Below are 27,266 nucleotides of genomic sequence, written 5' to 3'. Positions count from 1 at the left end.
CACATCTCCTCTTAGGAAGAAACAGTGTAACAGCGGACGTTTTCTCTCGGGCAAGAGCGGTGTTGCGTCGGCCCAGCGCCTGTGTACTCCTCTCTCCCTACAGCGCCTCATGCCGCCGGTGTGCTTCACACGGAAGGAGCAGCGCCCCTCGTCGGATACGAGTGGCCTGGTTTCCTTCGGGGCATCTGAGGAGGAGGAGATAGCCGTTGACAAAACTATGTCCTTGACGGCATCTGACTCTGACAAGTGGGCGTGTTCCGGCGAAGGGCTCGAAGCTCCCCCTCCATCGCAGTCTGCGAGGCCCAGCGTGGACTCGTAGCTGATCCGCGTTCTCACGCGTGCTGTGGAAGAACTAGGCCTGGCGGGGACGGCCCCGGAAGAGCCTGTCCCCGGCCTCCTCGACGAGTGGTTCCTCAAGGATCGCCGTCAGCCTTCCCGTTGACAGCAACCAGCTCCGTTCATGCCAGAGGTCCACGAGGAGCTCACTAAAACCTGGCGAGCCCCTCATTCGGCGTGTGCAAGCCCTTCCACTTCAGCAGCTCTCACAACTGTTGACGGCGCTGATGAAAAAGGGTATTGCAAGCTCCCCCCTCTCGAGGAGGCGGTGGCTGCACATCTGCTTCCACCAACGAGTCGTAGACTGAAGATGGCAACGCATCCTTCAAAGCCCTGCAGGATGACATCAGCGCTCGCCAACAGAGACTATGCAGCGGCTGGCCAGGCCAGTTCAGCCTTGCATACTATGGCCATATTCCAGGTATTTCAGGTCAAACTTCTCTGTGATTTGGACGAATCTGGCCGAGATCATGGCACGTTCGCAGAACTCCGAATGGCCACGGACTAGGCTCTGCGCTCTACCAAGGCAATGACGCAGGCGTTGGACAAGGCCATGGCCAACCTGGGGGTGCTGGAGCGCCACCTATGGTTGAACCTCACGGATATCAAGGACTCGGAGAAAATGGCCTTCCTTGATTCTCCGGTTTCGCCCAAAGGACTCTTCGGTCCAGCTGTGGATGGCTTTACGGAGCGCTTCACAGAGGCACAGAAGATGTCGCAAGTGCTGCATCATTTCCTGCCCAACTGTTTCAAGCCGCCCCAAGCCAGTGTCCACTCGGCAGCCTGAAAAACCGGCGCAGCCTCAGCTCTTGCAAAAGCCGGAGCCGGGGCTTCGACAACATTCCAGATCGGCAAAGAGGTATCACTTCCCCAAGCGTTAGGGCCCCTGCCCTCACGTAATGCTGGACCCTGGGCCTCAGAAGCCGTCCTGATCTGACTGTGAAGAGGAAGAGGAGAGGGTTCATTCTCGCGGACGCCGGAATCCCCTCGAAGACAGCTCGCAGTTATTCCCCACCCCTTCTAATGCCTCTGAGTGGTGGAGGTGTTGTAACAGGGCACGTCCTGTCATTTCAGTGTGTGCCCCAAACTACCACTGTGATAGTGGACCCACATACAATAAAGAGCAAATTTCCTCTCCCTGCACTCACACATGTCAGTTCTTCCCCTGTCGGCGACGAACTGTCATCTGTAAAGCCTCTCGTACATGTCTGTTCTCCCCCTTCGGGCAGCGAACAGTCATAACTAAAGGCAAAATCACTCATGAGGACCAGCAAGGCGAGCTGCCCTCGATGAAAATGTCCACAAATGTAATTTCTCCCCCTGCGGGCGGCGATATATCATTAATAAAAATAGAACCTCTTGCCTCCCGGCTATCGGCTTGGAAGGCCAGCCCAGGTGTGTCGGGTTGTTTTCTAAAGGCCATAGAATGAGGCTACTCGCTCCAGTTCGCTCGCAGCATTCCACAGCGTGGTGCAGACCTTTGTGCAGGACAACATATCTCATGTTCTCCGAGCTGAGATACGCACCATGCTTGCAAAGGGGGCTGTGGAAACTGGAAACGTTCCCTGACAATCCAGCGAGCGCCGGCATCTTTCAAACTGGGGACTTCACGTCCCCTCAAGGCCTTTCAGAGGTTACTCGGCCTCTGCCTCCTCAGTCATTCAATATAATAAAAAATAAAATGAATAATAACTTGACGTACTCGTGTTTCTTTTTTATTATTATTATAACTGTTACACACACACACACATATTAGAAATTAAACAAACACCGTGGAACAAATTATATTACATTACATTGTAACATTGTACATAACATTGCGTGTTTATAGTATGTGTTGCCCTTCTGTGCCTTGGCTGCATGAATAAGCTGCTGTGATTTAATATGCTGAGATGTGTCGTTTTTCCCACCGTGTCTGATATTAAAATTAGTGCAACACACTTTGCAAAAGGCATGGGCGTTGTTTACATGGCTTTGAGACAAGAAATTTAATTCTTCCGTCCAGACTCTTCTCCTTCCATTTCTACCACTGATGATAGATTCAACTTCCCGTGTCTACTACTTGCGCAGAAATCTACAGCGCAACTGAGTTGTAGGTTGCCAGGTTGAGGTCACAAATGTTTTGAAATTTGTGTAATGTGTCGATTGTGTGAGGTGATGCGTTTCATACAAGATCTGGCAACTGTACAACCTTGTAATAAAATATTGATGTGATTATTCATATAACTAGATTTGGGCCATACAAATTACGGGAGTCTCCCGCGAAAAACGAGAGTGTTGACAGGTATGCCCTGGACGTGGACGGAAGAACAAAATTAATGAAAAATTACAACGAAGGATTGTTCAAATGGTGGATAAAGAACCCAGATTAACTTCCAAACAAATTCAAGCTGATCTGCAGACACAGGGTATAATGGTTTCAGCTCACACTATCTGTTGCCATCTGAATGAAAAGGCATGCTATGGTAGGAGACCCAGGAGGACACCACTGCTGACATAAAAAAAGCAAGACTGGAGTTTGCCAAAACTTATGTGACAAAACCACAATCCTTCTGGGAGAACGTACTGTGGACAGATGAGACAAAAGTAGAGCTTTTTGGTAAAGGATATCATGGCACTGTTTACAGAAAAAGAAATGAGGCCTTCAAAGAAAAGAACACAGTCCCTACAGTCAAACATGGTGGAGGTTCAAAGATGTTTTGGGGTTGCTTTACTGCATAGCACTGTATGCCTTGACTGTGTGAACGGTATCATGAAATCTGATGATTACCAAAGAATTTGGGGGGGGGCAGCGTAGTCTCCAGTGTCAGAAAGCTGCGTCTTCACCAGAGGTCATGGGTCTTCCAGCAGGACAATGACCCAAAACACTTCAAAAAGCACTCAGAAATGGTTACAAACAAAGCGCTGGAGAGTTCTGAAATGGCCAGCAATGAATCCAGATCTGAATCCCATAGAACACCTGAACAGCATTTGGAAGAAGGCATCCTTCAAATCTGAATGACATGGAGCAGTTTGCAAAAGAAGAGTGGTCCAAAATTCCAGTAGAGAGGTGTAAGAAACTCATTCATGGTCACAGGAAGCAATTGATTTCGGTTATTTTTTCCAAGGGGGGTGCTACCAAATATTCCCAGATCTATATAACGTCAGACTGACGTTGCATTTTGGTTGAAAATGAAAATCGGGTTGACGTCAATATTTGATGTCAATTTGACGTTGACTTAACGTTGGATTTTGGTTACACAACTTACAACAAAATCTCAACGTCAGCTGACGTCGGTATCAGACATCAATTTAACATTGACATTAGATGTTGAATTTACATTGAATTTTGGTCACCCGATGTCGCAACCGAAATTTAACCAAATATCAACATCTTATGACGTTGTGTGCCTGCTGGGTTAAGTTAAGGGTGCCAATAATTTTGTCCAGTGCAGTTGTTGGGTTCTGTGTGGAATTGTTTTAGATTTGACTTTTCTTCCCTGTTTTTTTTTTTTGTGTGTGTGTGTGTTGTTCCAGTGCAAACAAAAAATAAATAAACGTGAGTACCAAAACATTTGCAACTGCAACAATTTTCTGAGAGAAGGGTTGCATTTTCTGACAGAATTGCAAGGGTGCTGATATTTTTGGCCATGACTGTATTTGCGCATTAGATCGGCCCTACGGGCACATGGGATGCCTTGAAACTCTCAACTGCCTGTTCACTCTTTGCGCAAACTAATCCTTCCTTCTGAGGAATCTCCCTCCTCTGCTTCAGTCATCTATCTCTTTCTTCTTGAGCATTCATACAAACCTTTATCTATTACTACTGTTTGGGCTAAGGATCTTATTGAGGATGCGCATGTTTTATTTTCGGATCAGGTATGGGGTATGTTTAAATTGTCTTCTAAAAACCCTAATCACCAAATGATTCATTGGAAATTGCCCCATAAGGTTTACTGGACTCCAATGAAATGTTTTTATATGAATCTGTCGTCTTCCCCTAAGTGTAATCTCTGTTCCCAAGGAGGTTTAGGCCCGTTTTTACCTTTTTTTTTTTTTTTTTGGAGTGCCCTTCTCTCTCACCTCTGTCATCGTATTTGTTGGAGATATGTTTGACTCCGTGCCATTTTTTCATGAATGACTTTTGGGACTTCACCTTGTCCGTCCAACAAAGATGTTTACTGTTAGCTGCTCTCACAGCAGCAAAAAAATTGCTAGTCAGCCGTTGGAATCCTCCTCACACAATGGACAGATGAACCTGGCCTGTGTATTTGTTGGACATTATCTCGATAGAACTCTCGACTTCTCATATACATGGATCTAATATGAAAACTGTATTCTTGGCATTCAGCTTTTAATGTTGTGTCATCTTTTCTAAAATCTTTGTAAAAATTATTTTATTTTATTTTGTTTTATTTATTTATTTAATAAGTCTACCAGGGGGTTGGATGGGTTCTAAATTTGTACAGCTGCTTTTTGTTTTATACTACTGTTCCCAAAAAAAATCAACAGTTGTTAAAAAAAACAAAAAAAACAGAAACTAAGCTTTTCAAAAGCAAAACCCATCCTGATTGTATCTTTGTATATTTTACACCAGATGTAGCATGATGAAGTAATAATCTCTTCCATTTTTGTCCTAAAGAGCCAGGACACATTTTGTTGGTTGCTTGGTTTCTATTTCTGCATCATTGCAGCCCTGCCCATTGTTCGATATGATTGGTTTAAAATCCGCTCAACATGTACATTAAACATGAACTAGCTTCAAATTGGCTGAAGTTGCATCACACCTCAGTTTCACATTCACTGTGCAGACAATTGCTGAAATCACACCAGCACAGCTTTACTATGACTGAGATGCACATCTGTTGTTTATAGTGATTTTTTCAGCTCAACCCATAAGGCTCATGTAAAGCTACATTAAACCCCAACATATAATCACAGTCAGAGGTAAAGACCGCAATAATGCAGCTTTGTCAGGATGTTTTCAAAATAGTCCAAAGCAGTGCTCTAATAAAAACAACCCAGAATTAATATTGACATAATTTCAGACCAAAATTACTGGCTAAATATTAAAATGGTAATCTTTTCCGAGTTCTATTCATTTCAACATATCTGCCCTTAGAAGATAAGACTATTATCATCAGAGTGTCAGAGCTGCTGACAGAAACCCGCTCTGTTTCACATCAGAGAGAATTAAATATGAGGCCTCACCCAGACTAGGAGGTTTATTATAACCCATGCAACCTGACACCAAGGGTAATAACTCTAAGTTAATAAGACTCAGTATTGGGAACTTCATGTACTAGCTTATAATTAATGATCCCCCTCTTTGTAAGATTAACCAAGAGGCCTGGTTTATTAGCTGGATGACAATCCCTCATCCAGCGCCTCAATCAGGCAGCGGGGTTCTGTGCAGTTGAGTGCTGGCAGGGAGCTGGTTAACACTGACACGGTTGGCTGGTTTTAATAGGGAGGCAGTGGAGAGAGGGCGAGGTACAGCACACAGCACGCCGACACCTGCAAACACTTGACTGGACTTCTACAGAAAGGCAGCGCGTCTGACTCTGGAATACTAACGGATTTGCTCCTCATGATATTGTGAAAGATGACAGTGCGACTGGAATTGGGAAAGTTTTTCTGAGCTCCGCGTTAATTCTCAAAGGGTAACCGGTTAATGAACGCAAGCTAGTACTTTAACTCCGCCGATTGGAAACTTTGGCAACTGAGAAAGAACTAAGAAACAACCCAAAAGCCTGCAAACAAATGGACATTGACACGTTTAGGTGTGTTTTGTGACTGTTTTGTTTGCATCGGACAGCTGCGTGCCACGGAATGTAACATCTTCCATCTTAAGTTACCTGGACAAGAAGTAAGTGGCTCTTTAAAGAAAGAAACATGTTTGAAACATTAAGCAGTGTGTTTGTTTGACACGGTTTGTTAATTTGCTCATCTTTTGAGTTCTTTGTTTACATTATCCTGTCACCTGCAGGCTGTGTCTCAAACAGTGAGGTGCCTGACTAGACCACTTAATGGGAAGCATTTTTGGGCATCATCACGCGCATATGAATGCAGTGGACACGGAAAATGCATACAGGCTACTGTAAATATGAAAAGCTACGAAACGTTCTAGAGAACCTATAGGAACCCATTGAAAAGGCTCAGATTACTGTGAAATATACAAAATGAATGAGACCTATACGTTTTTAAGTGCCTCAAGTATCTTTACACACACACACACACACACACTATGGCAAGCCGTTTTGACTTTTATTCCTTCCCAGGATATGAATTCTTGATATCAACTATTCAGTTTTTACTAGTTAAAATGTTAATTCTTGATATCAGCAATTTAATTGTCTCTAGTGACAATGTTAATTTCTGATATCAAGAATTAAATTGTTGATATCAGAAATTACCCTCCCAATTGTTGATATCAGAAATTACCCTCCCAATTGTTGATATCAGAAATACATTTTCAGATATCAGAAATGAACATTGTCACTATAGTGACAATTAAATTGTTGATATCAAGAATTAAATTTTTGATATCAAGAATAGACATTTTTACTAGTAAGAATTGCATTTCTGATATGTGAAATTGGAATTTCAACTAGTAAGAAATTAATTCTTGATATCAACAATTGATTTTGAATAGCAGCCTATGGTGACATTTAACTAGTGAAAATACAATTACAGATATCAACAATTAATTCCTGATATCAAGAATTAACATTTTAACTATAGTAAAAATTGAATTGTTGATATCAAGAATTCATATCCTGAGAATGAATAAGTCAAAACGGCTTGCCACACACACACACACATATATACATATACATATATATATATATATATATATAGCCATTGTCTCAGGTTCAGTGGTCCACAGGGTCCTGCGTCTTCATAGATGCCATGAGGTTCCCACATCAGCCTTCATTGTCCCCTTAACACCCACACGACAAAGTTGCTCAGGAATGATCAGTATTCTGTTAAAACAAACTCAGCAGGCAACTTTAGAGAACCACGAAATGCACATTATATGTTCAGTGGACTAATTTATTATTCATTCACAGCTCTGCCTTAAAAAGTAATGCATTATGGATCTGAAGTTAAAAGCATAACAAATCAAAAATAACATCAGATATGGTCCCTAAAATGTGTAGGTTTCTAATCTTAAATTTTGTATATGTAGAATAAAAGAGGGCATGAATTATGTATTATTTCCAGTAGTGCTTATTTTAATCTAGTTGAGAATTTTATTGCAGTTGCAGTTCAAGACAGGTCAGTCATCATAGAAGAGACTAAAACTGTTGAATGGGTGGTTTATTTGGTCCTTTAATTAATCAGTCATTGATTGATTTGTAAAGTGAACTTTGTCTGAAACACTCCCCTGGCTGTACAACATTTGGTGGTTTCTGGTACCAAATAGCGATGCTTGATGTGTGGGACACACAAAATCCTGCACAAAACATGAAAAGGCTCTTAGTGTTTAGTGTTTTAAGGCTGTTGAAATTCATGTCCTGCGCTTGTATCAGTTGAAATATAAAAAATGTATTTCATTTACGTCCTTTCTCAGCAAACTTGAGGATGATTTTTTTATGCTAAGACAGAGGAAATGAATAAGGATTTGATTAGCAACTCAGTTTATGTGCTCCTGGGTGTAAATACTGATTAGAATCCTTTAATGCACAACATGAAGGTATTTATGCAATTCTCTGTCTGTTATCTTGATCGTTACTAAATGCCTCTTCAGTGTAGTTACTCTGGCATATTTGTGTGCCGATTTATTTTAATATGTTGCTCTAAAAGCTTCTGGCCTTGATATGAAAATGGACTATTTTAGTGGTGTAGAATTTTCACCAACCTATTGAAGTTATTCAAAACCAACCTGCTGCTTGAAAGACTTGACAGTGGAATTCTGGGATCCATGTGGATTGTATCTCATCAATTATTGAACAGTTATTGAGGCAGACGAGGAAAGAAAGTCTGAAATCGATTGAGAGGCATCTTACCCTGAGGGGTTCACTGGATCTGCCTTTATTTTGGTATTGTTGACAGGCCTTAGTGAAATATTAATCTTGCCAATCATAGAATACACTATATACTGACTTACCTAGAAGCTGTGCCGTCCATACTGAAATCTCTTGCTTGTGCCATTATTTATTATTTAAAAAAGGATTTGTTTAAATTGTTGACAATTACACGAGTCAGTTAAATGCTTTTAGTTATTGATGTAATTGTCATTTTTGAAGTTTTGCATAAGTACATTTAAGTTAATTGTAGAAAAATCCAGTGGTTACACTAGAAAAAAAAAATGAAACCACAGATGCAATTTTTTTTTTTTTTTTTTTTGCTGTTTTCTAAAAGTTCTCTAAAAATGTCATTAGGTTTGATGCTTTATTTAATGCAATGACATGTTACACGTTTTTTGAGGCGGCCAGTCTTCAAATGTTTTGCTTCCAAGTTTATCCTTTCTTAATTTTTTTCACTTCCCTTGTCATGAGGATGAAGAAGATAACGATGAAAGTAAATATTCTAAATTGGTCACTTTGTTCTATTCTGAGCGTTCCTTGAAGACATTATGAGGTCATGTTTGGGAAGAGAGAATGTGAGAACTCAAGAGCTGATGTCTTTGTGACTAACTCACTTTGAACGTTAAGAAGGGAATCTTTTTATATAAACAGCCCCTGAAAGACACACAAATATTCACACTGAAACTCTTCCAGGCGTATTTAAAAAAAAAAACAGAGATGGATAATTAATATCTGTACAAACCTGTTGACATAATGTTTCGAGCATAATTAGGAGCATTTGTCACGAGAACAAAAATAGTCTTTTCATCAGCTGTAATTTGGAATTTATTGGATGTCAGTTGTAAATGTTTGGACGTCTGCCTTTCTTACATTTTAAAACATTTTTAGAATAGAAATTGACATAGCTTTACTAGTTTAAATCCCAAATCCCCTGCAGTCTTCCTAGTGAAAGTATTTTAATGGATAGGCCTATAATCTCTTCCTTTAACTTCTGAATATTAAAGCTTTTATCCCTCTCTCCGTTTTGTGTTAATTCAGGGAAACAATCTTTAGCTCAAGTTGTTTTTGTTTTTTTTTGCGCATTTCGACATTCATGTAGCTTTTTTGTTCACTACGTAAATGACACACTTAAATTCCCATTTGTCACAAGTGCCCCTCTCTCTCTCCCACACACACACACAAGCATATAGAGAGATGCACTCATGTATACACTTCTCACTCTCTACACATACAACAAGCCTCTTGAGACGGTTGTCATGACAGCGTCAGTGGTGCTGGGGGGTCAGAGTGGGGTCAGACTGGACTCCAGGGGTTGGTGGAAAGGGGGAATCTGGGGCATAAGTGATAATTTAGTGATGTCATTGTGGATATGGGGAGACGTCCACCTTACAAACAGTACGTTTTTGCACATCACATGTTCTCGATGTTCTTTAATGCATCCGTATAGGCTTCAAAGCAGAAGCACCTGACATGATTTCAGAATGCTGACCCCCCTCAAACAGCCACCCTCATCAACCCCATCCTGGTCCTGGTGCCACATTTATGGAGAAAGGCACAATGCAGGGGCGTCAATAACAGTGAGCAAGAGTGCCTAATCCCTGCAGCTGTCAGCCCTGGGAGTATTAAGCCTCCATTCTGAAGATTCTTGGGGCTTTGCCAATCAAAGACCAACAGTAGTTGCTGCGAGAGTCCGCTGATGACCAAACAATCTATTCTCTGGCTGGAGAGGACAGTGGATATAAAGAAAAATGAAGTCATCACATCAGAAGGGCAAGAAAAGACTTGGAGAAAAAAAAAGATGCAGGGTGTTCATCAGTCCAGTGATGCTACACTAATGTCACACTGTAGTGTCTGGTTGTTCTCAGACTATCTGGAAAATGTGACGGTATGACAAAACAATAAAAATAAATGTTGAGTCAAGTGTTGAGTGAGGGACGCCAGGAATAGCAAACATAAACTTGTTAACCTAGAGATTTTAACCCTTTCTTTTCTTTGACTACTTGCCATGTGTAAGATGATCTCAACTGTTGCTCAGTTTGTTGTACTTTATAGGTCTGAATGGGGTTGTGGAATTATTGCCAAGTATATCCTTACCATATCTTTTTTTTTTTTTTTATTGGTTGATATATATTTACTTACTTTACTTACTTTTGTCATTTAGCAGACGCTTTTGTCCAAAGCGACTTACAAATAAGAAAAAGTAACTAAAACTAAAAAGTTACAACTCTATAAATACTATCTACCCACATATTTAAGAAAATAAAGAAATTAAATAAAATTGACACATGCATATAACAACATTTCAATAATAAACATATCAATGAAAAAATTAAATAAAAAGCGATACTACTATCCCTTGCCGGTGTCCCTGCCCGGTGGAGTCGCACGGTAGAGTCGATGGTCTTTACACTCTTTGGTCTTCACACTAAGAGGGCTTCACACGACGACTGCCGCGACCGCTGCCGCGGTATAATAACGAGCTGATTTTAAATATATATATATATATATATATATATATATATATATATATATATATATATATATATATATATATATAAAATATTTTGATTTTTATTATATATTTAATTGTGCATGCTTATTTTTTTCATTTAGATGTACATGTAATGGAATTATGTAATTTGATCACAAAATAAATTGTAACGATTACAAAAGGGGTTACATCTGAATATTTTCACACATACAGATTTGACAAATTTTGACTGCTCTAAAATATGAGACACCAATGTTTCAGGAGTTTAGGACACGTAATAGGACACATGTTTATTCGATAACTGTTTTATTGGGGTTATATACATGCTTTAGTTTTTTTAAGATTTTTTTTTAAAGGATTGTTAGATTCCAGTGTTTCCTGTCATAGCTATGCAAAAATTTGTTTTAAAAAAACAACATCATAGCCATTAAACTATATCTTGTTATGATTTTAAGTCTGTATTTAACCTCGGAATGATCTCAAAGTAAGTCTGATTTTGTGGTGGCTATGCTTTAAAATTTAAATATTATAATCTTTATTCAAGTGAGGAAGGGTTTCAAAAGTTTGACCGTAATCAGTTTTGAGCACTACTGTAAGGTTAGTCTCAGCCTCAGACGTCACGCCCACGGAACGTTGGCTAAAGGTCTGATGCGTATGGCACACTTATTTGGAAACACTTCAGGAGTTTCGAAGTCGTCATCGGATTGGTTGAATTATACAGGATTTCTGGGAGATGTGTGTGTCGCGTTCTTTACCGTTCTGCCTGGAAACAAATATGCCGTGATGCCAAACCCCTTCACGAAAGAAGAAAGCCGTCGAGTTCACAGCTGATGACAAGCGCTTGTCAGGATCAACTAAACGCTGAATTTTCAAAAGTATGTGAAAATTTTAGATTTCGCAGCATAGCATCTTTAAAATATGTACAAGAGTTTTACACACCGGTCTGTTATTGTGGCGACATTTCCATGCCCCTAAAAATGACGCGGAAACAAAACGAAATGTGATTTGGTTGCTTTACCTGTCAGTCATATGGCCTCTTGGGCGGGCCTTGGCCATTCAAAGCGCCCGTCAGTCTGAATCTGGCTACGCGAGACTACTGTAAGGTTAACCCTGCCTGGTTTACATGTTTGAAAATTATTTACAGTTGAAAATGTTTAGAAAAGTAATCAAATGTAATCGGTTACATTACTTTAATAAACACTACTTACATTACTTTAATAAACACTACTTATTAAATTTAAATAGAGTAACTTGTAATCTGTAACCTATTACTTTTCCAAAGTAGCCTAAAACTCAATTAAAGTATGTTTAAAAAGAATAATAATTTAATAATATAACTTAAATGGAATCTTAAACAAATGTCAAAATAAATATAATTTTTATACTGTACAGTGTAAAGTTGTAGCATTTAAATACTTATTTTATTATTATTTATAAAAAATTGAATTTATTAAATAGAATATTTTATTGGCTTTGTCTGTTTGTGTGCATGTATTGATAAGCCAATTAATTGTCAAAACATAGCAGACATTATATAATAATAAAACTTTAATACTTATACTATAATACTATAAAACTTTCTGTAATTAAATAAAATTGCCTAAATAAACCTATATTTCCTGTACTGAACACAATTTGTTTTGTGCAGTTGATTATTGGCTGCTAAATTTGATTTTTTTTTTCTTCTAAAACATGCATATATACAGTTAAGTGCAATTTTAATATTTATAAGTTTTGTTTACATTTGTGTGATGTTTTGGGTTATCATTTGATCTCCAATGTAAAAGCCCGGTCCTTAAGCAAAATCAAATCTAAACAAATCAAAATGCCATTTGAAACCAAGAACTAATGGATTAAATCTCCTTTATTCTTTTGATGCAGAGCATAACAACATTGCATCCTAACATGAGGTCCCCTGATGCTGGAAAACAGCTGTCAGCTATGAATAGCAGAGTCCATGCTGGTGGGGTAATTGTAGAGGAATTCACTGTTTATCATGTAAATAAAAGAAGAGAGGCCATTGAAACAGGTGTTGGTATGCACCGGGAGGGCCATGTGCTGTTCTCCCCGCTCTGCGTAAAGTCTCTTTAATGCTCCTGCTCTCAATTTGTAACATTACAACACACAAGCACCACTTTCAGGGATCTGGTTTTGCCAGAGGGGAGGGGAGCATTGTGGTAGGGATTAGAAAAAGAGACAGGCAGAGTTCATGTGTGTGTATTTATGTGTGCGCGTGTGGCTTGAGAATGATGGAGTGCATTAATATTGCATGATGCAAAAGCGCCTTTTTTGTTATTTCTAAATTAGTGCCTCATTATTTCCCCATTCGCGATAACCAATCATATGTACCGGGCTGCTCTTTCTTTTTGTATGAGGAAATGGTTGTTGCGTGTTGCTTGGTGACTGCACAACACCGCTGATGTGCGAAGGTGAAAATGTCCCTATGGTTTGTGGGTAGCGGTCACTTCAAAGACCCACAGATAAGATGTTCGGAGCTTAGTGGCCTTTGAAGACAGGAGCTGAATCCGGACCTTAAGGGTGGTGAAGCTTAGCCAATGACTCCAAAGCTGTCTGCTCCGCCCAGTTTAAATGCACAGTCCTGGACATTCGTGTAGGGGGCAGCCAACATTAGAGCTGGAGAAGGGCCACAATTCCCTCAACAGTGGCACGCACTTAGCTCCCTGACACTAGAGAGCATATGTGTGTTTGTGAGAACCTTCCCTCACTTGCTAAGCGCACGACATGAACTTACTTTAGACCTGGCCCTGAGAAAGCCAATCTGTTATGCCGCTTGCCAGTATAATTCAGGACTGGCTGTCAGCCGTTTTTGCAAAAACAGGCATCAAAGGCTACAATGGGCAGGTCAGTGTGTGTGTGTGTGTGTGTGTGTGTGTGTATATATATATATATATATATATATATATATATATATATATATATATATATATATATATATATATATAAATAACTAAGAAAAGTCTGTAAAAATATGGCCCAGTATATTGCTATAATAATATGAATGAATTTTTATATTTATTTTTCACGTGTGTTTTACTTTATTTTAAATTACACATCAAATTGAGTTGTATTTTAGGGTTAATGGAAACATTTGTAAAATTAATGGGTAATGTCTTGGAAGAAAATTACCAGTACATTTTCAGTTTTTTTTCTTACAGTGTATAGTAAAAAAATATTTTTATTTAAAAAATATATAGATATATACTGTATATAAAAAAAGTTTTGAAGTTTTTTTTTTTTTTTTTTTTTTTACGGTTTGTCTGAACATCTGCTTTTGAAAAGTGTGATTGATAATATAAAAAACAAGATATTTTAAATTTAACCTGTGTTTGTCAGTTTTTGCTTCAATTTCAAAAACTTCTTGCTTAAATTTACATATGTAATCAAGCACAAATAATTCCAAAGAAACAGCAAGTAATGTATCAAATTAAACATGACATTAAGTAGAAAAACAAATAGTATTCTCTTATAAAGCATATTCCAATAACCTATAGTGTTAAAAAAAATTGTAAATAAAGATTATTGGAATATGTTTTACAAGGAAATACTATTTTAGTTTTTCTACTTACATTTACATTTATGCATTTAGCAGACGCTTTTATCCAAAGCGACTTACATTGCATTCAAGTTACAGTTTTTACATTTTATCAGCTCTTGCTTTCCCTGGGAATCGAACCCATGACCTTGGCGTTGCTAGCGCCATCCTCTACTATTTAAGCTACAGGAAAGCCTTTCTACTTAAAATATAATGCTTAATTCACTGTGTTATTTGCCATGTCTTTTTAATTGTGATATTTACTATTAATTTCTGAGTGTCTATACCAGATTTTTTTTTCAGTGTTAAAGCTGCTGGCCTGGTTTGCTTGTTTAAGGGTGTTTTAGGCTTTTGTCAGACTGGAAGACCAGCTAGTGGCCAGCTAAACTAGTGAAAACCACCATTTTTTTCAGCAGGAAGAAAGTAAAACTTAACAGTAAAGTCTGAGTTCCTGGTAAATGATTATTGTATTTCTTCTGTGGTGGATTTCGAAACATGACCCTCTTGACCCCTTTGTACACTTGTTAGTCCCTCGGGGCTGTTTTCCGAGTCAGTGGCAGCTCAATTGTTGAACTAATGCGTCACGCTAATGAGTGCTAACATTGACAGCAGGCCGCATTAGCCCCACCCAGCCTGCGTTCTGAGAGGTGATAGGGTTGACTGCTTCACCTTTTCTTCTCCACCTCAGTGGTTTAATTGCTTGGGCTAAAGCTCTTGTTACTTTCCTTTCTTTCTTTCCCATTTTTCTGTTGTTTACTCAGATTTACTCACTGAAAAGTGGTCACAAAATCTTCAGAGGCCTTGAGGCAATAGAAGGTTTGGGGTGCAGAGTATGCTTTTGATTCTCAGTTTCTTCACAGGAGAATGAAATGTAGCCTGAAGATTTGGAGGGGATTTCAGAGATTTGAAGTTTCTAGTTCAGCTTGTCATGTAGCCGTATATCTTGGGTGGTGTCATACGAAGGGGTATATCTACATGCATGCTTTACTTTAGATCTATTATGTTGTTTTCAGTGTTGGGGAGTGACTAGTTACATGTAAAGGAATTTCGTAATTTAATTACTAAATAAAAGTAATTGTAATTGGTTACAGTTACTAAGAAAAAATTTGTAATTAAATTAGTTACTTCTGAAAATGTTAAAGATTACAATATTTTTTTCACACACACACCCACATACAGATTTAATTGATTTCTGCAGTGACTGCTCTAAAATATGAAACACCATTTTTTCAGAAGTTTATACTGTAACAGGCTTATCCGATAACTTTTATATTTCCTTTATGGGTTTATGTATATGCTTTATTTTTTTTTAAGATTAAGGCAATGTTAGATTCCAGTGTTTCCCGTCATAGCTATGCAAAGATTTGATTTCAAAAACAATATCATAGCTATATCTTATGATTTTAAATCTGTATTTAACCACAGAATGATTTTAAAGTCAGTCTGATTTTGTGGTGGCTGTGCTTCAAACGGGACATCGGATGCTCATTCTTCACAAGTTGGTATGATTCTTTAGGGTCTTCTCGAAATGGTCTCAGTGGTCGTGAAAAACAACACCCTTTTACCTTGTCAAAAACAGCTCTGTTCACAGCAACTTGTTTCGCTGCATATCTCTTTACATACTAATGAGCTCTGCTCACCACGCCAATCTCTCTTCTGTGGAATAGCAAAGGCGATTCGCAAATAATCATAAAAAAATATAAAGTGTGAGACTTACTTCTTCTGGAGGTGCAGCTGGATCATGAACAATGGGTACCGCTCCATCCTTGAGTTTTAACTTTTTAACAAAACCTGCCTTGAATTGTCATTCATTCAGAAACTGTCTGGAGCAAATTGATTTGTGCAGCCAGACATAAACCAATTTAGTGAAAGTGAAGTGAAGTGACGTGTGGCCAAGTATGGTGACCCATACTCAGAATTTGTGCTCTGCATTTAACCCATCCAAGTGCACACACACCCGGAGCAGTGGGCAGCCATATTGCTGCGGCACCTGGGGAGCAGTTGGGGGTTCGGTTCTTGCTCAAGGGTCTCACCTCAGTCTGAATGTATTGAAGGTGGAAGAGAGCGCTGGTTATTCACTCCAAATTCAAAATGGCTTGATAATTGAGACTGTTTAGGTTTTTGGGGGATTAAAAAAAGGGCTTTTTATCATTTTTTTTAAATTTTATCATTGTAGGGTGGTTGTCCACACACTGCCAAGACACATTTATATGCAAATGAAGATATTTGGCATCCAATGTTTCCTTTTAAAATTTAAATATTATAACCTTAATTCAATTGATGAAAGATTTCGAAAGTCAGACAGTAATCAGTGTTGAGTGTTACTGTAAGGTTAACCCTGTCTGCTTTACATGTTTGAAAGTGATTAACAGTTGAACACATTAGTAATTTAGAAAAGTAATCAGTTACATTACCTTAAAAAAGTAATTGAAAAGTTACACTACATATTACATTTTAAGTAGGGTAACTTGTAATCTGTAACCTATTACATTTCCAAAGTAACCTTCCCAACACTGGTTGTTTTACCCTATGACAGTCAGTGAATAAATAAATAAATTTTTGGCCTTAAAAATGCATTTGACTTTGGGAAAGGAGCAAACTGATACTGATTGGTTCATGAAACTGCTAATTAATCCAACATAGACTCATTGGAAAAATATACCTCAAAACTCCAAGCACACAGACACACACACACACACACACACACACATATATATATATATGTATCTATGTATGTACACAAAAAAAAAAAAAAACCTACATTTCACTGCTGGTTATACTCTGTATAATTGTGTATGTGACAAATAAAAATCTTGAATCTTGAACATACATACAACTCAATTCACTGCAGTTTCCAGTTGAAATTAACACTAGTGGAATTAAAACAACTTTTATTCCTTTTCATACAAATTGTAATAGGGCAGTGGAGAATTGTTGATTAATAAATACTTTCATGTGTTTCTTTGCACAACAATTTTGATTTGTAAACTATTGTTTAATGTTTGCATTCAGGGTCGTAGCCATCATTTCATTCTGACATTTATATAATTGATGTTTTTGGTTTTACAATGTAAAAAAAATGTCAGTAATATGTAATATCAATCATTTTTAAAGGCCAGGTAATCTCCTCTCGCTTGTGAAGTTTCTTTTGTTTGTTGTGCATCGTCATGTTTTCTGTTTAGCCCTTACTAAAAAAATCTGAATTAAACATCAACAATCACCATCTTCATTTGAATTTGTAATATGTTACAAAAGAGTTATGGTTCATCTGTTTCTGAGAAAATAGAAAATTGCTTTTAGGATCACTCAATGGACTTTTTACTTTGAAACAAGAAGTAACGTACTATAATTTTGCAGAAATGTCGCCACTTGCACGTTTTTTCAAATGAGGCTGGATTGAGTTAATCACATAAGGAGGTTACTTTATAGTTGTATTGAGTTTTTATATGGATTGGTTTTATACATTCTTTTCTTGTTTAGTCATTGGCCTATTTATTTAATGACTAGAGCGAACAAAACCGCAGAGAAGATATGCGCAAACTCACAAAATGATTATTCTTTGCAGATGCAACTCATTGTCAGACAGTAACCGCTCCAGGCTCAAATTCAGGACATCAACAATAGTCTCTGATCGTACCCCTCTGATTTCTCCCCATGGGCCGTTCCCAATATGCCTCTGGAGATCAGGTGGCCCAGATAAACATATGCAATCTGTCACTGCCCACAACTGATAGACAAAAGAGTCATCCTCATGCAATTTTCCATCCATTTTGTTGCATCATTTACCAGAAATAAACCATCTCATATAATGTAGAAAACAAGTTTTATGGATGAAAAATATGACTAATGAAAAATTAACCACATCCTTGAAAAAAACGCAAATCAAGTGAAATCAAACGAAAGCGAACCGCATCTCAGCACTTGATTTTTGAGGAGCTCATGTTTCTGGCTTTCTTGGCATGCAGGGTTTAGCCTGATCATCCATCTTTAGTGATGCTGTCATTGTGTTTTGTGTGTCTTTGGTTAAAGGTTGCTGGCCGCTGTGGTTTAAAAGCACAGTGTGAGTCTCAGTTGAAGCTCTCAGTTAATTGTGACTGTTTTTGTAGTGAGTTATAGGCCTCTTCATCACATGAGAAGCCAACAGTAATCCAACCCACAGAAACAGGGATGGTTTTCCTGGTTTCATTAATCTAGTGACTTGTGCACAGGAAATTTAAGATGGAGAACCCTTAAGTCATTTTCGGGTATGAAACAGAGTAAATAAACATTAGATAAAACAAAACAAATGAAGATTATTAGGCATTTAAAATGCTCCAACCGAGTGTTTGGTCTGCATAAGCGTTAAAAAGATTACATCAAAGAACAAAGATGTCAAAGAGGAGACTGGACAGACATGTAAGGACGAGTCTTCTGTCACTGCGAGACTGATGAGGAGAAATGGCCTGTCTTTTGTGGAGGAATGTATGGCACAGGGTTATCAGCTTTAGACGATCCCTCAGAGCTTAGAAATGGCCTTCCACTTGATTCTGAAGTTTCTCAGATCCATTTTACTGACTAGATGAGCTGTTGGAAATGCACCCTTGAAATCCTTAGCCATATAGTTTGATTTAAAAACAGCCGATTCACAGGGATTTAACATTCTTTTAAATAATGGGGGACATGCAGGGTGTTGGTCATGTGATCAATCATGTCTCGCTTTATTCCTTGGGGCTCCCCTGCTAAAAGTCTTTCTTTGTCGGAGGCCTATTGAAGAGGTCTCTGTATTTTTCTTTAATGCATTTAATGATGTACAAACTCTCTTTTAAAAGTTTTAAATCTAGATTCAAAATGACCTCTAAATATCGTCATCAACTCAAAAGCATGAGACTTGAGAAGCATTTTCTTATTTGTCAATTAGAGCTGCTCTAAAGGGTCCTGTGAGTGAAAATGCAGACATTGGTTCGGCAGGAGGGAGCCACAGCAGTTGAATCATTTAGGGAAAGTCTCCCAGAATCCTTTGTGTCAGGTCGCCCCATGACCTACTGTTTCCACATACCCAGGCTCCTTAATGGTAAATGTGCTGCGCTATTGGTTTTCTGTATTCATGCCTGCTGCATGGAAACTAATTTCCACTTGAAGAGGAGCTCAGCTGGAGAGAGAAAAATAGAGTGTTAGAGACTGGGACAGAAATGAGCGCAGAGGGAGAGGGTCTTTGCCAAATTATATTTTTATTCATGTTATTTTTCTGTTTTATACTATTTTCATTAAAGAACCACCAGAAATGTCATTATATAAAATTAAGATTTGTTTATTTTAATTGCATTTAAAATTTCCATCCATTTGGATTACACATTTTTAGCATAAACTAATAAACTTAATTTGATGCATATTTGTTAGTCATACATAAATGAAACATGAATGAGATTTTTGTAATGATATTAATGCACTGCATATATTTTAAATACACAGTAAACAGGTTTATATATTTATCATTAATAATCCAATTTATTTAATTTTCATACATTTTTACTAACTGAGTCTTGCATGTTCAACAGAAAGCTATCAAACCATGTTCATACTTTCTAACAGATTAAATGTATTTGTTTTCACATGTCATGATTCATTTTTTGGGCACTTGTTATTACTCATAATTTACTGTTGATTCATATCTGTATGTTTTTTTTTTTTTTTTAAACAGTGGCTCAGAAAAACAGTTTTGAAGAATCTATTCACACTTTCTTCCACAAGCATGACACACTATAGAAAAACCATTTAAAAATAATGTAAAAAAATTACTACATTTCTAAGTCTTCTGAAACCATGCAATAGCTTTTTGTTAATTGATTTAATTGAATTGAATTTGAATTGCATTTATTTATGGTGCTCTTTTATTTCTAGTGTTTTTATTTTATTTAGTTCCACTGAAAAGGGTGTAAACGATGACAATTTTGATTTGTATAGTTAATTTTCCATTGAAAGAAGTTGATTCAGTAATATTATGAGTAAGCATGCATAATACCTTTAAATCAACTTTAAATCCATATCTAGATGGTGTTTTTCAGACCTGCGATTCATCCTCGCTGCTATCTGTCTTTTACCCTCTGCTGCTCATTTTATTGCCTCACCCTTGTCCTTGACCTCTGTTTATTCTCAGATTCACTCAGTTTCCTCTCTGTTTTATAAGCACCTCATCATTCTGTCGCTCCGTGTGTAGGCGTGGCTCACACACACACACACACACACACAGAGTGATAATGACACCCTTGAGGCATATAATTAGAGAGCAGACATGTGCTGACTCTTAACGATAGGTATTCTCCAGGCTACGGGACTCACCCATGACTGCACCCTCACATTTACAGTGCATCTCAAAATAAAAGATGCACTCCCTCAAGTTCAGAAATAAAAGCATGATGCAGATTGTTTGGAACTGTACTGCCAAGTGTACCATTAACAAACAGAGAAGTCAAAGTGGTGTATTATTACAGTTAATCAGTGCTGGGTTACTAAAATAGTGACCCTACTAATTTAACTACAATTTTCAGTAGCGTGACTGTAGTTGTTTTCAAAATAGTGTAGCTGTTCATGTAACCAAATATTTTATTCCAAAGCGAGCTGCACAAGCATTTTGGAAGTCTGATTCAATGAACCACTTAAAAATCTTTAAAATTACTCATTTGAAAATATTTATTACATTTTTAAAATGTATTTTGTCAAATGCTTTTTATATATATTTTTTTACTTTTTTTGTTTCTCTTTATTGGTGGTATAGTGTAAATTGAATTGTTCCAATGCTATTCGGTCATTCAAATCGAGATTCATATATATCTGATACTTCATATAACTACATGTAGTTTGACAAGATGCAGTTTCAAAGTAGCTGCTTCAACACAGCAGCTAATGATGTTTTTATATTTCAGTATTCGTTTATGGTCTGCTTTTGTAATGTTTAGGGTATATTTACATGTAAACAAGACAAGTGAGCCAATAGGAGGCAAAGCAGACATAATGTGGGAGCGCTCGGCCTCTCCTGTCTGTCTGGATCTGTAAGATAAATTTGACATGATGACAATAATGTGTTTGTGCCAGGTTTTAATCTTATGAAATCTTCACAGACTGGTCATTCCCTCTGGTGCCTTTCAAGAGTAGCAGACAGTGGAGAATTCAGCAGTGCTATTGTTTTAGGAATCTCATATATTAGTTGTGCTAAATGCTGACTGAAATATCTGTAAAAAAAAAAATTGGGCCAAATGGTCTGCTTCGACTCTGAAAGCATTTCTGGTCTCCAGTTCACTGTAGCACATTTATCATAGATAAAGAGCGCTGTCTTTTGGCTATTGTTCTTCTGTCATTTTTCATCACTTGGAAGAGTGTCATTTATCCTGGAAGAGGGCCAAAGTACAGCACTTCATAGCGTGTTACAAAACGACCTCAGCGAAGAGGCCGTTAGTGGTAGAATCACAACAAACCTGTTAAATACCAGCAAAGTGTACGTTTGTGGTGACACTATTTTACAGGATTATACCAGGTTCAGTTTTTTTTTTTTTACATGTCCTTCTTTTTTTATATAGCCACAAGATGCAAACAATATGTGTTAACATGATTTTAGAGAGAAATTTCCAGTTTAGTGTCACATGATCTTTCAGAAATCATTCTAATAGTGAAAGAATAGTGAGTGCTTATGAAATACTAAGCTTCACATTTCTGCTTTTAAATTCTCCAAAAATTGGTCCCATTTTCTTCCATTGTGTTTTACAGTTAAAGGGATAGTTCACCCAAAATGAAAATTGTCATTAATTACTCACCCTCATGTCGTTCCAAACCCGTGAGACCTTTGTTCATCTTCGGAACAAAAATTAAGATATTTTTGATGAAATCCAAGAGCTTTCTGACCCTGCATAGACAGCAACACAACTGAAACGTTCAAGGCCCAGAAAGGTAGTAAGGGCATTTAAAATAGTCCATGTGACATCAGTGGTTCAACCGTAATGTTATGAAGCTATGAGAATACTTTTTGTGCACAAAGAATACAAAAATTTGTTTTCTTTGCACACAAAAAGTATTCTCATAGTAAAAATATCTTAATTTGTGTCCCGAAGATGAATGAAGGTCTTACGGGTTTGGAACGACATGATGAGTAATTAATGAGAGAATTTTCATTTTTGGGTGAACTATCCCTTTAGCTTTTTTATGGTAATCTACATTGCTGTTGATTTAACTTGTATTGAACATGGATTATTCATTTGAAAACAAATATATTGTGCCTCGCTGTCAGCTCCACTTTAAATTGAGGTAAAGTAACTGGCATATTGTACATATAAATCAGCATTGTTCTGAGCTCAACATCTTTGAGCAGTCTCATTATAAAGCATGCTAGTAGCAAGTGTTTGCGTTCCTGTTACGGTTAACCCTCATTAAGCATGTAAATCTGTGTACACAGCTTGCGTAGATACGTGCCCGCCATGTTTAGCACCTCAGAACAGGGTGATTTTCTGCAGATACAGAGGCTCACAGTAGGTTTGCCGTTCCCTGCCGGCCGGGACTAAGAGTTTAAGATTTAAAGTAAGATTGTGTGACATGGATTTGCCTTAGCTGGAAGGATTTGGCAGACGTACTTAAGAAACCATTGCTCTCTGACTGCATAGTTTTCTAATCTCTTTTGGGCGCACGTCCCCACTGCAGAAAGACTTGCTGCCCTCTCCCACACAGTTTAACACTGTTTTCATGGAAAAGGCCAGTTGGCTTCAGTTATTTGTCTTTTTTTGTCTCTAGATAAAAAGCTAAAAACAAAACTAGGCTGTGTACCTATGGATAATTCGAGCTGTTGTGTTTAAATGGCTCAAGTTTGTGGTTTAACTGGCCTGGCCTGCCCTTGGGAAGGTGTTTATAGTCCTCATGGTGGAAAAGAGAGAGAAACTTACAGCCCTGTGTTACTGTGTGGAAACATTTCAGTAGTCCAATATTAAAAAGCCAATCGACACCTTAAGTACTTTGTTTTCTTTTCTCTTCACGGTCTCTTTATTAAAGGATGGGACTTTTCTCCGATTTTCAGTGACCGGTAAACAGGCCTAAATTTGAGGTCGGGCTCTTTAGGGTGGGTGCTTCTATGCTAACAAGACACGAGCATTGTTGAAATTGCTCTTGTTTTATGAGCCTCATTTATGGAAACGAATTGGAACTACTCATAAAATGTATACAGTTGCTGTCAGTTACCAATGAATGAACTTGGTAGTGATGTAACGCATGAACTGAATGTGTCTGTTTCTCTTACGCTTGCAGATCTCGGTGGGTAAACTGCTGCTGTCGTTATCATGATCACGATGCAAACCCTGCTCCTCATCCTGAGCTTATGTGTCTGGGGTTGTCATGGCAATGCCCGCACAACACCCCGAGTGCACCTGTCATATAAAGGTGAGAAATGTGCTATTTTTCCCCCTGTTTTTTAAAACATGCACACGCACATTTTTATTTGTATGTGTATTCTTTTTTGAGTTACCAATACATTACTGGTCTGAGATACAGTATAACAAAACAGGCCATATTTACTATGCATTTTTCCATTGTTGGTTATAAAGTAAGCCACTGAGGTGATCCTAATTATTATACCTCATCTCATTATTACATTAAAATCCTTAATAACACCTGAAAATAACTGGGTCTGACAAAGTACAACCATTCAGGCAGAAATGTGAAACATTTAGCAAATGAAGTTTGGATACTGCATATGAAGGAAATTTACAAGTGTCATTTGACTTTGGAAATTTAAAAATGGAATTTGACTTGGAAGTGTCAAGTTAATTAACGAAATCATGGAAATTATATATTCAGTTCTTGAAATTTCTTGAATTACAGAAATTGATTATTATTTAAAAAAAAATATTTTTGTTATTTTATACTGCCACTCAAGTTCCCTTCTAAAAAAGAAAATGCTCATCTTCATATTTTTCCAAACCAGTATGACTTTCATTCCTCTGTGGAGCACTAAAGAAGATATTTTGAAGAATGTTTCAACTGTTTTGTTAATATAATGAAAGTGCAAAGGGTTTAAGGCAGCATTGGACCCCACTGACTTTCATTGTCTGGACAAAAAAAAAATATTTTGTGAAGAAAGTCACGCAGGTTTGAAACTGATAATTTGAAGGGCTCATTTAAGTTTTTTAGAAAGTCTGTGGAATGTAGTTATCTTGCTTTGTGGAGCTTGTGAGCACTTTCTGTCATCAGTGGCTTTTTAACGCCTCTTTTCTTACTGTTCCTCATGTCACACACTCTCTTTCTCACTTTTCGCTTCCTGTCTTCCTGTGTATGTTTTGAATCTGGCACCAGCATGCCTCATCTCCCAATTAATGCCCCAGAGAGGGGACTACCCATCATCCCCTCTGCAGGGGGATGTGTCACGGCGGGGCACAAAGAGATGCATGCAGAGCGAGGCAGATGTTTGAAGTTTAAAAGTCAAATCTCTCGAACACAAAAGCATTAGCATTTTTTCCCCATTCAGCTCGCAAGCGGCGGTCAAATACCAGGCTTGAAAAGATACAGTGGCGTTGTTGAAGAGATATTGTTTTATATAATTAAAGACACTAGGCACGCTGCATGCAGACATTTATAATACTATTTTGCCCATCCGTCTGACAGAAGCACAGCAGCACAACAGGTCAGAGTCTGACATGAATTTGCTCTCAGTTCTCAGAAACTGTCACACATAAAACCCAGCAGGTTCTTCTGCAGTGGAGCCCCATTACTTTGTATAATCCATCAGAAAATATTCACACTCACACACACACGGAGAGAGAGAGAGAAACACATAAACTTACACACACACACACTTACAGTCTCCTCCGCAATGTATATTTAGTACATAACCTGGTTGCATGTGCCAATTCGGCAAGCTGAGACATGGGTCTTCATGACACCCTACTGTCAGGATGCTGGGCTTTCCTAACACCGTGTCCAGACGTGACACAGCAATATTCCAATGACAATTTTTCAGGCCACACTGAAAATGAAAATGCTGTGCAATGATTTTGTGTTCGCAAAGCATCTCAAAGCTGAACACATTCATGACCTGATACGTCTCCATACTTTTTATGGATTTCCTTGTAAAAATTTAGGAATTGTTTGTGAATTTACACAATCAGTCTTTCGATGTTTATTTGTACACTTTAAAAAAAATTATTTATATATTATATATTAATAAAATAAATGAATGAATAAAAATTAATGCATATCATATGAATATCCATAATGTATATCCATCTTTATTTGACCCTCTAACTCTAGCTCTCTCTATTCTAATTCTATTCTTAAAAAAAAGAAAAAACTAACACTAGCTTTTCATAACTTTTTGTATTCTATCTGTTTTCTTTTTATTTATTATATACTTAACAAAAGCAAAAAGGCCTCTAACACTAGCTTGCTCTATTGTTTTTTTATTCTTTGTATTCTTTTTATGTATTATATTTAAAAAACAAACTTTGCTACATGTACTGCGTTAAGCGAACTGAGACTTGTTATAGCACTTATTGTTAAAGCACTTGCATATCATTGCTCTTTTGTTGATTTTGATTGCTTCCATTGTCCTCATTTGTAAGTCACTTTGGATAAAAGCGTCTGCTTATAGATTGTTTCATAAATTAGTATATTGTTTTCGTAAAAAAAATATTACACACAAACTGAAAAGATTTAAACAGAAAAATATAGATACAATTAAGAAAAGAAAATACACAAACAAACACACACACAACATGCATACAGTCGTGGTCAGAATTATTGGCACCCTTGGTAAATATTATCAAAGAAGGCTGAGAAAATTAATCTGCATTGTTAATCCTTTTGATGTTTTATTTGAAAAAATCACAAAAATCTAACCTTTCATTGGATAAGAATTTAAAATGGGGGGAAATATCATTATGAAATAAATGTTTTTCTCAAATACACATTGGCCACAATTAACAGCACCCTTTTATTCAATACTTTTTGAAACCTCCATTTGCCAGTTTAACAGCTCTAAATTTTCTCCAGTAATGCCTGACGAGGTTAGAAAACATCTGACAAGAGATCAGAGACCATTCCTTTATCCAGAATCACTCCAGATCCTTCAGATTCCCAGCTCCATGATGGTGCTTCTCCTCTTCAGTTCACCTCATTCATTTTCTACAGGGTTCAGGTCAGAGGACTGGAATGGCCATAGCAGAAGCTTGGGTTTGTCCTCAGTGACCTATTTTTGTTTTGTTTTTGAGGTTTGTGTTTGGATTATTGTACGGTTGGAAGATCCAAATCAGATTTTTTTTATCTGTTGGTATTTGCTAGAATCCATGATGCCATGTGTCTAAACAAGATGTCCAGGACCTCCAGCAGAAATATAGGCCCACAACATCAAAAATACAGCAGTATATTTCATTGTACACATGGGGTACTTTTTATCCCTGTGCTCACCAAACCCATCTTGAGTGTTTGCTGGTGAAAAGCTCATTTTTTAGTTTAATCTCACCATAGAAGCCAGTCGCAAGTTCCAGTCGTGTCTGATACCTGAAAAGTTGCTGGAGTTTGTTTTTGGATGAGCTAGGAGAATTTTTCTTGAAACCCTCCCAAACAACATGTGGTGATGTAGGTGCTGTTTGACCTTCTTTTTTTTAAGGTTTTCTGACCCCAAGACTCAACTATTTTCTGCAGTTCTCCAGCTATGGTCCTTGGAGAGTCTTTAGCCACTCAAGCTCTCCTTCTCACCGTGCATTAGGACAATATAGACACATGTCCTCTTCCTGGCAGTTTTGTAACATTTTATGTTGATTGGAAATTCTTAATTATTGTCCTGATGGTGGAAATGGAAATTCCTAATCACCCTGGAGTGCTCAAAATTGTGAATATGAATGGGAATATACTTCAGAGATATTTTACT

General features: G+C 37.7%; 1 protein-coding gene across 2 annotated transcripts in view; it reads left to right on the top strand.

Moving 5' to 3' along the window:
- Window positions 1-5,733: 5,733 nt before the first annotated feature.
- Window positions 5,734-27,266, top strand: part of LOC306849638 (semaphorin-3F-like) — a 52,496-nt gene continuing 30,963 nt past the window's right edge. For both annotated transcript variants that reach the window (XM_079384815.1, XM_079384814.1), the window contains exons 1-2: window positions 5,734-6,184; window positions 23,651-23,782. In XM_079384815.1, coding sequence (XP_079240941.1) covers window positions 23,683-23,782 — 100 coding nt within the window. In that variant the 5' untranslated portion in view covers window positions 5,734-6,184; window positions 23,651-23,682. The remainder of the gene's footprint in view (window positions 6,185-23,650; window positions 23,783-27,266) is intronic.

This window comes from Barbus barbus (genome assembly GCF_936440315.1).
Source record: "Barbus barbus genome assembly, chromosome: 29".
Taxonomy (NCBI): domain Eukaryota; kingdom Metazoa; phylum Chordata; class Actinopteri; order Cypriniformes; family Cyprinidae; genus Barbus; species Barbus barbus.
Note: the sequence above shows the minus strand (reverse complement) of the source record. Positions and strands in the feature narration are given on the sequence as shown.